We start from the raw sequence: 13734 nt of genomic DNA, 5'->3' as shown, positions 1-13734 counted from the left end.
AAGGGAATTTGTCCCCATGTAGGGTCCCCTACTTCTCTACTAGGCTTTGTACGCTGTATCCTTGTGCTTTGATTTCCACAGATGTCCCTCTTCAAACACTTGCAGCTTGATTCGCGCATTTGCGGAAACATTATTTAGATTATGTTGCTGCTATAAACTTCTACAATGAGCCACTTTGCTGAGCTATCATTTGTGGCCAGATCACTTCTGAAGAATAAGTTAATACCTCAGTGGGCTTTGTCTGGTAGGATGGGCAGATGGTTTAAGGTTTTATTTGTTTGTGTTTGGGTGACTTGTTTACCTTGCTTGTACTTTGCACTCCTATCCTGTTTGTGTATTTTTTGAGTGTCGTAACGTTTTTACCCAGTGCCCCTACTGGACATCTGTAAAACAAGAGCTTTATAGCTCATCGATTCCTCCAAGAAAAATAAATATTCCAATTCTGATTCAATGGCCACACACTCCAAAAGTAAATGCTATTAAGCCATTTCACCACCACGCACGTTAGCAAAACAAACCGCACATTTTCTGCCACGAGACAGTTCAGACGGCGAAGTGTGTATGCCGTGCTGAGAGAGCACCTTGCCGCCGTGTAGGAAGGCGACGCTCTGTGGCCGCGGCGTGTCGGGGCCCTGCCGTCCGGGCTGCGGCACCGTGGGTGGCGCCGGCATCACCGCGCAGCGCAAATCCGTCTCGGTCTCCGCAATCGTTCGTGGCAGCGTGGCAGAGGACGACGGCTGCTCGTAGGGGCTCGGCTGTTTGCTCCACTCCTGGGGCGACGACGGCGACACAAACCCACGAGCGAGATGAGAACAAAGCAACCATCAAAATAATAAAGGTGTGGTTAGGCCACATCGCTCAGAACGCGCCACATGGAGGAGACAAACGTGACGGGAAGATGGTAGGGTTGTAATGATTCAACCCCCCACCAGGAATCGACAAATTATTTTGATTCGAGGTCACGAATCAAATCACAAACTTATTATTTAATGGTCATTTTGGTGTGAAAAAAATCTCTAGTCCATGCAGGATTTTCTATTTTCATGAACCAATCCCATGAAGGACTAGAAATTTCAAATAATCCAATTGTTTATAGTCAAATTAATGCACATATGTTGATTCTAAGAATTACAATTAATATATACATGATGTATCATTACATACCTAGTAGATGGATGGTAAAGGCAGACAATTGAATAGTTATACTGAAAGGACAACAGACTTGCAAAGCAGACGAGACAAACATGAAAGGGAGGCGGATGGTGAGTACAGGCGAAACGAGTGAAACAGTAAAGAGAAGACGTGATTTCAGCGGGACAAGAGATGTGTCAAGTACAGAGCAGAGGGGCACATGGGCAACACAGGTAAATGAACAAGCTCAGGTTCATGGAGTAGGGAGATGGGAAAGCAAGAATGACATAACTGTAAAAGTCAGTCATGCCAAGTGCCTGCTACGGTTTCTGCCATCGTGTGTAAATTATGAGTGTAACTCTACGGCTCATGGAACGCACAATAAATAAATGAGCAACTCTCTTTTAAAGATTACTTTTAGACAGGATGCAGAGACGTAACATGCACTGCACGCGGACGGCACGGCTCCACCTCATTTCACCTCAGCCTCTTAGACAGAAACAATAACCAATGTTCTTTGGAGTAAAATTGGAATATGTGCCACAGCATAGACACTGCTTCACCGAGGTCCTTACAACACTGTCTTCTAACCAGGCCCAAAGACTCAGAACCCATAGCTGCCAACAATTATTTCATCAACAAGTCGTGTGCTTTCATTTGCTGCAATTTTCGTCAGAGCAAATTTGGATGTTTTTGTAAGAAAAAGGGAGGAAAACACCAAAAGTTTAGGGCTTAACTACAAACGCTAATAATCCAAATGATACCTTCGTCTGGCTGAAAGAGCCTTGAAAATGTATATGAAACATAACAATCCTAAGGCTGCCTTAAGCTCTGAATTGAGCTTGCACATGAAGATTGAATATGGTGTATTATAGGTTTCAAAGCCACTATTACAGTTTTTCTCCTCGATAGAGCACAGTAAAAATTATTGGCGCTCACAGCGTTTATCTAAAACACGAAGGCGGCCCCACTAATTAAAAACAATTGTCGGCTATATGAAGCAAGACTTGCTTAGCAAGAACAGACTGAGGCGTCACAAGGTGCAGTTGCTCTCCTGCTGGTAGAGTGTAGTTTCTCCCCACGCTTGATGACTTTCGGCGAGAAAGATCGCATTGTGTGGACGCGAAATGTATGTATGCTGAACTTCTTTCGCACCGTACGTAGCCAAGCGTGCTAATCGAAGGTGCGGAAATGCCACGCGACGGCGATGGCCAGAGGAAGCGGTGTCTGCCAAGTGCTAATGAAGTGGTGCTCTTCACCACGGTCAAGCCAATCAGCAGCCAATCAGCAGCCACATTTAACAATTTGGGTTTTGACGATTTTCTCGGAAAATATATTGTAGGTAGAATATATTAAAGGGCCATTGTCCAAACCGTAACCTATATTTTTCTTCTCCTTTTAGGGGATGAAAAGGCTCCCACACTCACTTGATTAAAGGCACCAAATTTTGACTTCGACTTAATTATACTTTGGGCACAAGTCAATAAAAATGCATAATTCTAATGAAAAAAAATATAATAATCAAGAACTGCGTTGGTGCCAATGCTCTGTAAAAGAACAACATCGCACCACCTTTGTCATAATATATGCCTTACGATAGAATATATAGGAGTCTAACATTTTGATCAACGACTGATCCTGCAAAAGGGGTCATTGCCCAAAACCGCTAGCCTGTCATTTTTCTGTCGCAAGGCAGTGTTGACGAAGAAGATGGTGAGTCGTTGGCATTTGTTAATATTTATGTACGTAACATTCTATTCAGCCGCCCCAACGCAGTGTTGCAGTGTTTTCTGGCTGTAGTGCCGTCACGTTGCGTCTCATCTTGCTCGTCGCACATCGCGCCGCCACGACGCGGGGGGGGGGTATGGGATCCAAACCTTGCACGCAATGCGCTGGTGGTATGAGGCACGTGGGCTGCGGGCGGCGTGCTGGTGATGGTAGGGAGGGAAGGCGAGCGAGGCGGGCCGGTGGGCAAGCGAGCGGGGGTGGTGGAGCATGGGCATGATGGATGGCGCGGGCTCCGCGGGAGGCGGAGGTACCGCGGGCTCAAACTCACGGCCACGGTCACAGCCACACAGCGACTGTCGGTGGGGGGGGGCGACAACGTCAGCGTCACCATCACGTCGCTAACATCGCCGCTGCGGTGCGCCCAACGCTGCGGTTGAAAGGGGCCATTGGAAATCTGCACTTAACCTCACGTTTTAAATGTTTCACGTTGTCATGATGATAATAGTCATCCTGTGGGGTGCTGCTGTGGCAGAGTGCTTACAACTAACACTGCACACTTTTAATGTGAATTGCTCCACTGCAGTTAATTAAATTGTCCTAGATGTAACTCAGATCACTCTTGAAAAAGAGGCAATGTTTCATGGATGTATTTCATCTCCCTGTTAAATAAATAATACAAATAATATAAGAAGGCTCCCACATCTTATGATCGCTCTTGTCTCTTTTTTTGTTATTTTAAATTCAGATTAATTCAAGAAGCATATTAATTCTTATCTATTACACCTTTAAAAGTGCTTTGTGTTGCTGGCTACTTGGTGTTTTGGGCTTTTGCACATTATACCAGAAGCTGAGGAACAAGCAGACGATGATGCCGCAATAATATTTTCCACACGGACAGCACTTCGATTAGACTGTGAAAGTCAAATGTATAAGTCTTGACTTTCGTGACTGCAGGAATTCATATTCTTTGGGTCTTTCGGTAAAGTCACGTAGATAAGTTCAAACTAATAAAATAAACAATAACTACGACGTTTCGATCGCAACGCAAGCGGTCGTCATCAGGAGGAAAAAAGAGAGGAAAGCTGCTGAGGCAGACTGTTTTAAAGGTTTGAAATGGGCGTAGCCCAAGGGTCATAAACGAAGTGGGCGGGGCTATTGATGTTAATGTAAGAAATCAAATGTATGAGGTTGCGCATTGAATTCTCACCTACGATAACCTCAAGGGCTTCTCGGTGCGGGCTCAATGAAACGAGTAGCACTTTGTGGGAAGTCAACAGTGGCTGTACAATTGAGACTGGCCCCCATAAGAGCAACGTGAAAATGCGGGAACGAGCTATGAATGGAAATGAACACCACCTCATGCTCATTTGAGCACGGTAAAACTGACTTTATTTGACAATACTCTTTGTAATGCATGGCAAAAGCTTTCATTCTGAATAAAGCCTCCTTGCCACCTATTTGCTCTACTACCTCATAGAGATACCTCATTCCCTTTCAGGTAAGTGAACATAATGGTTTAGTCTCCGAGAGCCACACCACCACTGCTTCCAAAACACTGGATTATCGGTAAGTGTCCACACCATTGTTGGTGTGTGGAATGCAATGTGTGTAGTAATCGGAATGAGAATTAAGTGAGATGATGGTAATTGAATTAATGTGTGCATCAGGGTTCATGTGCAGATTTACAAGACTCCATTCACCATGTTTCAAACACAGAGCACGGGGCTTGTGGGCGAGTTGTTTACGAGTGCTTTATCACCTTCACACGAGATAGCGCTGTCAAGCTTACATAGCTTTCTTACAAATTAGCCCTCGAGTTCGTTTTAAACCAATAATTCATCCCTATATCCTGATAAGTGTTGAGTCTAAAGGCTCTTTGGCTATTGGCTCAATTCTTTCTCGAGTATATTTTGCACGATTTCCCAGAAGCAACCCACGCATTTGAGGAATCGTGCTTCGTGCAAGTTGCTGGATTACACGCGTGCGCCAACAGACCCAGCTTTTATTTCAGGGAACGGCACGAGAAGAAACAGGACTTACGACACGCACGAGTGCAATTTAGAAAACACTCCACAGCGCTATAAACTAATCTGTAAGTTGTTAAAAACCAATTTAGTGTTGTATTTCAGATTGAACACTATAAACAAATTATCAAATATTTCTTACATATATAATTAAACAAATGGCAATTAGTCATTCACTGTACTAACTTTCATGTAACATTATAGCTCGCAGCTTGACAGCACTTCCCGGAAAACAAAGCAAATTAAATAAATAAACAAACCACCCTGGCACTCGGCTCAGCTTTCACAACAACAACAACATCAATGGCCAGAACTGATTGACAAACATGGTATGGACAGGCAAAATGGGTGCCATAATGGCACAAGGTAGCACCCCAGGGAGAGCAGAGTGCTTTTGCCATGCTACAGGTGGCAGGAGGTCTGTGGTGTAAAAAGCCTCGATTGTGACGGCCCGTGGTGTCTCTGCCGCAGAACCGCCACAACTTGTGTGCCTCATGGAGCTTTGCTTATGGCACAAACCCACCACCACCACCACCGACCCCCTTCTGCTACCTGTGGCACACTGAAAACACCCACAGTGCCCGGGGAGGTAACGTTGAGCGCCACTGTGGATCTGTGTTGCCGGCAGAACAGATGACATGTCAATGGCCCGATGCATGCAGCCGTGCTGATGGTGACCACGTCCCCGAGCGCATCCAGGGCTGTCTCGATGTAAATGCTCACCGCACCTGGGCTCCTCCACGCGCCCGGAATTCCTTTTTAATTTACATTGGCCGATAGTGTTACACAGAGAGGGCATCGGAGCACCCAAATGTAGTCTGAATTGTTCTGCACAACAGTTTTATCTTTTTATACATAATTTAGCTGGTGTAAGACAGTGAATTAGAATGAAAAAAAATCAAAGCAGAGACTGAAAATAAATGTCGGCTTTTTTTAATTTGGAGTATGTTCTGTTTGTAATATTTAACCACAAAAATTAGCTAAGCCTGCTAATTTCACAAGCAACCCCCTCATTTACTGCAAATTAGCAGAAGATTGTGCCGCTAATTACCGTAAAAAAAAAACGTTCTTGTCCAATTTTCTTGCAATCCTGCAGCTACGTTCTCTGCCGCTGATTTTTCCCGCGGTGGCGTTTATGCACTTGAGTGACAGGAGCATCCCACGATGCCAAGGGAGTGAATGGAGCGAGTGATGCCAGAATGGGAGGCCCTGGCAGGCCCGGATCGGCCTGCGGCAGCCGCCACCATTCACCGTCCCCCCCCCCCCCGTTCCCTCTTGTTGTTCTTTCCGATGCCGACACGGAGCGCACACCTTGTCCGCCTTGAGTGCGGCGCCCTGCGTGGAGCCAGTGCTAGTGGAGGATGGCGAGCTACAGTCGCTGGTGGAGAGGCAAGCCTCCGAGGTGTCGGACGACGCCGGGCTAGGCACTTTTGTCTGCATCGCGTCGCACAGGCGTTTGCGTGGGACAGGCGGAGAAGAGTGTGGGCATCAGTGGGTGCGCATCAACTCTTCGTAATGTTGGGCAATTATCTTTGATCGGAGTGGAGGCTTAGAGATGTAAGGGCAGGGGTGGGGAACCTTTTTCTTCGTGAGGGCAGATTAGGAGTTTCAAAAAGCTGTGGCGGGCCACACATTGACACACACATACACAACTCGGTAACTTCTGTAAATGCATGAGGACCTTGCAGAGACAGAAGTGACTTGAGTGGGTTATAATTACAACACAGTGTTGTTAAAAGTTAAAAAGATACTATCCTCTAGTACCAAATTAGTATGGCGAAGATGATTGCAGCGATGGATTTATATTGTTTGCAGGTCATTTGAAAGTGGTAGGCCGAGTGGAACAAATGCAATGAAGAAGTGTGCCGAATAGAACCTGTGGATCATAGGTTACCCACCCCTGACAAAGGGGAACAGATAAGCAAACAATATCTCCTTCATATATCTGGATCTCCATTCCAAACATTTAAAGTATCTTTTACACAACCCATCAGTCCCGTGGGCTTTCTGGAAGCACACAATTCCTGCAGCATTGACTCAGTACATGCAAATTCTGGACCAGTTTTGACATACAGTGTCTCATCAGCAGAGTCAGACTTGCCAGATTCTAGAAGCAAAGACCTTTTATTTAATATATGGGTCTTAGTTTGAAGCAAAATTATATAACATTTACACAAAATAATAATTTGTGTCATTGAAGATATAAATAACCAAATAGATGACCAATTTCTCCTTCATATTTCTATAACGCGACATAAAAAATTAAGTATTTCTTACACAACCCATCGGCCCCACAGCCTTCTGGGAGTGCATACTTTGGACATGGGGGAATTTACTGTAAAAAGGAAAGTGCCTAAGTAGAACCACAGGTGGCGACTGCTACTAATAGTCAAGCCACCATTCACTGGAGTGGAGCTCAATATGAACTCGGGTTTACATGTCTCAGAAAATAGCCAATTTTCCTTTTTATATATGTAGAGACATTTAATGTTTGTTCCTAATTATATTCCAACTGTGCTACCACAATTATATAATGGGATGAAGATATTTCCATTTGAAATGCACACGATAAGTGGCGTAACATCACATTGTGTCAAGGAACAGTCACAGCATTATTATCCAATTTGAATTACTTCTAAAATGACACGATTAGACCTCTTATCTACTCTACAGGTACACTTGTTTTATAGACGTGGTAAAGGTTATTTGTCACATGGCACTGAAACAAAAACCTGGAATATATCAAACTGACAAAATGACACCTGCCAGGTGTGTGCATTCATAGCCCACCAGGCTGAAACCATTGACTCGTTTCACTCGCAAACCTAGTTTAATTCACAGCAAGCTTCTTGGATCCAACCTCAGAATCTCAGCATTGCTGGCTGAGCGGTACTAAGATGGTCATTATGAGCACCTTCAGCCAGCCTGCTGCGGTGGCGAGATGTTAACTACCTCGCCTGGTATTCAGGAAGGCGTGATTTCCGTCCCAACCCTGATGCCTGTATATTTGGAGTTTGCGTGTCTCTCTCCCCGTGGTCACGTCGATTTTCCTTTGGATCCTCCAGTCTTTCCTCCACAATTAGAAACGTGTGTTTAAGAGTACTTGGCTGCTATACATTTCCATATGATAAACCACTTCATTGAGCTAACATTTTTGGCCAGGTTGCTTCTAAAAAAGCTATATAGCTCAGTGGGCCTTACCTGGTAAAAACAAGTTCAGTTTATAGTTTAGTTCACATGTGGAAGCAAATATTTAAAACAAATAAGTGTTTGGATTACTTGCAGAAGTACCACCCAGGTGCTTTCCCTAATTTGATGGCAAGCAGTTGTCCTGAAACCCCAAGAGCTGCTACGTTGTGTACCTGGGTAACACAAGTATTGGTGCCTGTGCCACCAGGTCAGTTTGTAAGTGCTGCTGTTGCCTGGTAATATCTTCTGGGAATTACAGTCTGCGGCAAAGTAAATTCTAAGATAGGTTAAGGTGCAACCCTTAACGTGGCTTGCTCACACGGTACAGTAGAGAGAGCACTCTGGAGTACTTCTAAAATATATTTGGCGTACTCTTCCACTCTGGCCAGACTTTCAGTATTGTGGGAATAAACACATTTCACCCTATGTACCCATTTATACTGCTGGGTTGACAAGAGGGATTTAACAAACCTGTCGACTGTTTCAACTGCTGCGTAGAGAGATAGAACAGACTTGATGACCTTTGGATTGCAAGTCCAGTGTGCCAATTATTAACACCACAGCAGCATCCTGGCAAAACAGTATTTGTAAAAGATGTGCTGCTGCCTGAAATGTTCCACATTTATTAAATCAGTGTTATTACAGTGGTGTTACAATATGTTTTTGGTAATATGCTATGTTAGAAAATTACAGGCAGTAAAAATTTTTAGAATAGCTGCCAATATACAATTATGGTCTCCAAGATTTTTGCAATAACAAAGGAAATAGAGAAACCAAGACGGCTACCATCTGTTTAGGTAAAGAATACATAGCACTCCATTATACAGGACAAGTGACATGCTTCCTACACACTGTCATTACCAAGTACAGCTGTGAATTTATGAATTTACACCAACTCAGGGTTTTATGACTTGTAAGAGGCCAATTATCCACATCAGTGGGAGTCAACTGCATTAACATGCAGCGTAAGTAAGCACTACTCTACATTGTTGTTCTTGATTCTTTCGGTAAAGTCAAGTAGAAGGAAAATTTTCCTTCTACGTGACTTTACCGAAAGAACCAAGAAGATGAATCCCTGCAGTCACGAAAGCTTTATATCGAAATTTACTCTACATTGCATCGGATAATTCACAGCCTGATGGTTTGACATTTTCTCTACTTTTTAAAGCCATATTTTGTTTCACAATCACATAGTGGACTAGGCCTGCCCTCGATCACTTCTCAGCCAATAATGTGTTGCTGCTGTAGGAAACTTCAAAGGGTACTACATTTACAGTACAAGCTTCGACTAAATGTAATGTTGAGATAGATATACATTGCGAACCATTGCAGTCAATATATTTCCAGGCACTATTAAATTTAAATGCCCAAATTGCACTGAACATTTAGAGTTCAACTCTAAAGCAGTAAAATTCTGTCTGTAATCATCCACTAGGTTGTGCTGTACCAGCTGTGATTCATTCAGTACAAAGCTGCTATATATCCTGGACCAAATTGTGAACTGTTTTTTCCAAAGTAATATTTTCTAAGGGCAAAACCAGAGAAAGATGCAAACATATAAACACACTTTCAAACAAATTGTGTCAGTCTAATTATAAGATATAAATGGAGATTGCGTGTACAAAGTTCGATTTAAGAGTCATAATAATACCTTTGTATATTTTTGAGTCACTTTTGGCTGTGATAAAATAATCGGACTCCCGACATTTAAGTGGCGCACTTCCCCCTTCGTTGATCCCTTCCACCAGGTTCTGGCACGAGAGGAGGCTAAGGAGTTGGCCACCAGCACTGTGGCCGCATCAGACTGACCGTTACTGTTGAGACTTGGCGATAGGAAAGGGAACTCGCTGGGAACTTGGCCAGGAGGAACCTCTCTCAGTATTTGGTACAACACCTTGACTTATCTGCTCTTAAGAAATTGTTCCTTTCAGTGGCGACTCAGCACTGGCTCCGTTCCCTGGCATGGACACAAGTCCGCTAAGAGAGAGGCAGCCCTCTTGCTTAAACCCCTGAAACTTAGCGGTACTGGCTCAATACGGCGACACACATAACAGCCTCCCCTCAGAGAAACAAACCCCTCAGGGCTTGAATCCAGACTCTCAAAAGGTGCTCAAGGGCTCTTTCACAGACAATGAATGACCTCCTGAGAGACATTGAACCTCAAGGCTTTGGACTTAAGATCTTGGTCATACACTGCCCTTCTCAATCTGCGGAATCCCCGAATCTGTGGGTTCCGTTAAGCGACACACATATGCGTGTGCGTGCCTACCTGAGTGTCGGGGGGCGTGAGGGAGGCGGCGTCAGCGGCTGGGAATCCAGAGTCACGGGATGACACGCTGTAGAAACGGCTGCTCAGGTGCGTTGGAGGGGCCACACTGCAGAACATGCCCACACAACAGCTGCATGTCATTTGATCGTTTAATTCTTCTTCTTTCTTTATCTTTTCCCCATTTTTTTCCCTATTGTACCATCAGCGTCAAATCATGAAACAAATGAGCCATTTTACACCTCTTACAGAGCAGGGTAACCGGTCAAGGAAACCGATATCAGAGAACCACTTCTGAGACCCCTTCAACTAGCCTCAACGCTGTACCAGAGAGTAATTTTCATTGCATGCAAATCAAACTGATATATTTAAATTCCCAGAGCTGATTTTAGCCAAATTAAATGCCAAACCCAACGTAATGCAAGTAAAATCTTGACTTAAAGCTTTCGTGACTGCAGGAAGAAAATAACAAAAAACTACGACGTTTCGATCGCAACACAAGCGGTCGTCATCAGGAAAAGTTTAAACCACAGGCAGTTGCCCAGATTTGAACCCAGGATTCACAGCGGTGCAAAAGCTCAGCGTTTTAACTTCTGAACCACCTGGGCACCTCTTTGTGACTTGTACACACGGGGCTGCCACTGCCGCGGGTGGCGTTCTTCTTACCTGCTGACGCTAGAGCGGCGGGAGGAAGCTGTGAGGCTCGGCGAGGCGGGTGGGGTGTGGATTTTCCAGCTGAAATCCGAGCCCTTCAAGTCTAAAATTACCTGCAATAAAAATCCAAGCAACACAACACAAAACCAACTGTTAACCCCTGCTGCCAGCTGCTCGCTCCCTGTGCTTGGCTTTGGGGTCACGAAGCAATAAAAGCATGCAGCCTCATGCCCCAAGTGTCTTCATGAAAAATATGTAATTTGGCACTTACACTTTAAAGCTGTCTCGCATACACGAGAAGAACTGAATTACTTGTGAGAAAAGGCAACTGATATATTGATATCAGTGTGTTGTAAGAATGGTACGGATACCGATTGTACTAAATAATAGTTTTTACAGTCACATATTTAAATATTTGTGCACGGTGTAAGTTTTATTTTCTATTGGTGTTCACAAATCTGACTTTTACACTTTTTTTACAGATATTTAAATGGCCACTTTTTCACATCTGCCTATACCTCAGTCCCCATTGAATTGGATACGCAGCAACGCACTATATTTAAATTAAAAGCATGCACAGCCCTGCGTGCATTTCTCATGCCGGTCATCCTTCAATAGTCAACTCGACGTCGTACTTTACTAACAAATGTAAAGTTGCGAGTTTAAATTTCTGGTTGAGATTCAACTCAATTAATCATCCGTCCAGGGTTGATAAAATTAGGTCTATTTTTGAGAAGTCAACAGTGGTTGCCCTATAGAAACTAGACCATGTAATGGGAATGTGGAGTGTCCACCACTGGCTCAAAGCTGACAATGAACCTCACCAGTGCTTGTTTTAAGCAAGATGTAATACAACAGCTAGTTTCTCGCATACATGTAATTATGATTGCCAAATATAAGTTGGAACCTTTGTATATATGAGAAAAAAAAACACGTCAGGCATGTCATTTTAGCAGTGTGAAGCCACTTCTATATATTTTAATAACAACATCACTAGAGTACTAGGACATTGTGTTCAACTGGGATTTCTGAATATTTCCCCCCCCTCATAAACGATGCTGCAAGCTTGAGTCAAACAGTCTGGAAACACCCAGTCTGGGTACATATCTACAAAACGATATCTTTTTTTAGGATGCATCTTCCTTTGCTATATGGGCACTGACTTTACTCCGCACATCAGTGCACCTATACTACAACTAGTACATCAATGCAGGGGTTTTAAATCAAACTAATTTAATGTTGGTGCTACTTTCATCTGGGTGATTGTTTCTCAATATTGTTTTACCAACCTTGTATGTAAAAACACTGCACAATCGTCATGTGTACACAAGTGAAACACATTATGACTACATTGTCGGCAGAAGTCAGTGCAGAAAAATATATTCTTGTATTGCACTGCGCACCGTCATTGCTCCCTGCCTACACCAACCCGCACTGATCAGCGTAGTGAATGGTGATCAAATAACTCCCACAACCTACATGGCATGGTGAGACCTTCACCCATCAGTGGCTTCACAAAAGGGCGATGGATGTAGATTGTCCATATGGAATTTATGTCTCCACATTTGATTTGTTTCAGTGTACAATTCCCCCCCCTGCAGATTGTGACCTATACGTATTAACTATAAACTGCTGAGGCAAGCCGCTTTCAGAAAAAAGCCATGATGACCAGCATGGCACGAAAGGGAATTGTACGACGAGCACCACACATGCCCAGCCACCTTTGTCTCTGCAATGGCAAGGTTCTCCACCTGAAATACTCATTGTCATGAGTGTTGCACATGGCCAGCAATCAAAGCAAGCCAATAGCACTTTGCAGTAAGTACCACACTGCAGTTCTTATTTACAGACCTCGATAAACACTGTTGTGACTTGGGCAGGATTTTTTTTGAAATAAATACTACAAATAGACCTAATGTGTTCATGCATCCATGCCATTTAATTTCACTCAATGTATTCATGTATTTACTTGGTTTCTTTGTGAATTTACGTCATGACTCTTTTTCTATTACATTCATCTAGCTGACTAAAACAAAAAAATATTTTCTACACAGGCAACCTCTTTATTCTTCTAAGGCTAAAACGTGACCACAAAATGCCCACGTAATTCTGCAAATGCTGTTGCCAAAGAAAAGTGTTTTATATTAACATAATTAACTTTCGTGCGGAAGGTAGTGGAACGGAGGAAACGATACATTTTCTGAGTGCCATGGTTAATTTATCACTTGTCCCATACTACGAGTGCACACGGCTACACACACACATGCATGCGTTGACAGTATAAGGTTTTATAAAGGTCTAAAAAACTCAGACACAAGAAGAGGTAAATGCAAGAGGGCCCCCCCTACCAGGCTGTGCCTATGTTCTTTTTTTACTTTGCACATCGCTTCATAAAGCCGTGACACACCCCTGATCACAACACAAATAAAAAGGAGTAGCCAGGACACTGCCTTTTAGGGATATAAAATCATGGTGCTTAAGTGGGGAGTGAAGCACGAAGACATGGGCAGCTTTACACACAAATGCATGATTGCATACAGAATTAAACAAAAACAGAGAAATGTAGAATAACGCAAGGTTTAAATGAATTATTCATATGGGGATAGGCAACGAATGGCTCTTCAGCCTGCATTTGAAACGTGCAAGGAGTTACGAGGACAGGCAATGAGCAGAATGTTTGTAGAGGTCAAAAGCAGGGATACAGAACCAGCCTCATGAACTATTAGTGCGCTGATGCAATGA

The 13734-nt window shown here is 43.6% G+C and overlaps 1 protein-coding gene across 1 annotated transcript in view; it reads right to left on the bottom strand.

Moving 5' to 3' along the window:
* Positions 1-13734, bottom strand: part of LOC133354937 (protein MTSS 2-like) — a 77174-nt gene that overhangs the window by 10948 nt on the left and 52492 nt on the right. Inside the window, 5 exon segments of the mRNA XM_061572139.1 lie at positions 582-770; positions 3009-3212; positions 6195-6317; positions 10342-10447; positions 11005-11105. Coding sequence (XP_061428123.1) covers positions 582-770; positions 3009-3212; positions 6195-6317; positions 10342-10447; positions 11005-11105 — 723 coding nt within the window.

The sequence above is a fragment of the Lethenteron reissneri genome, chromosome 49, assembly GCF_015708825.2.
Source record: "Lethenteron reissneri isolate LAM-NWPU_2019-01 chromosome 49, ASM1570882v1, whole genome shotgun sequence".
NCBI classification, from domain to species: Eukaryota; Metazoa; Chordata; class Hyperoartia; order Petromyzontiformes; family Petromyzontidae; genus Lethenteron; species Lethenteron reissneri.
Note: the sequence above shows the minus strand (reverse complement) of the source record. Positions and strands in the feature narration are given on the sequence as shown.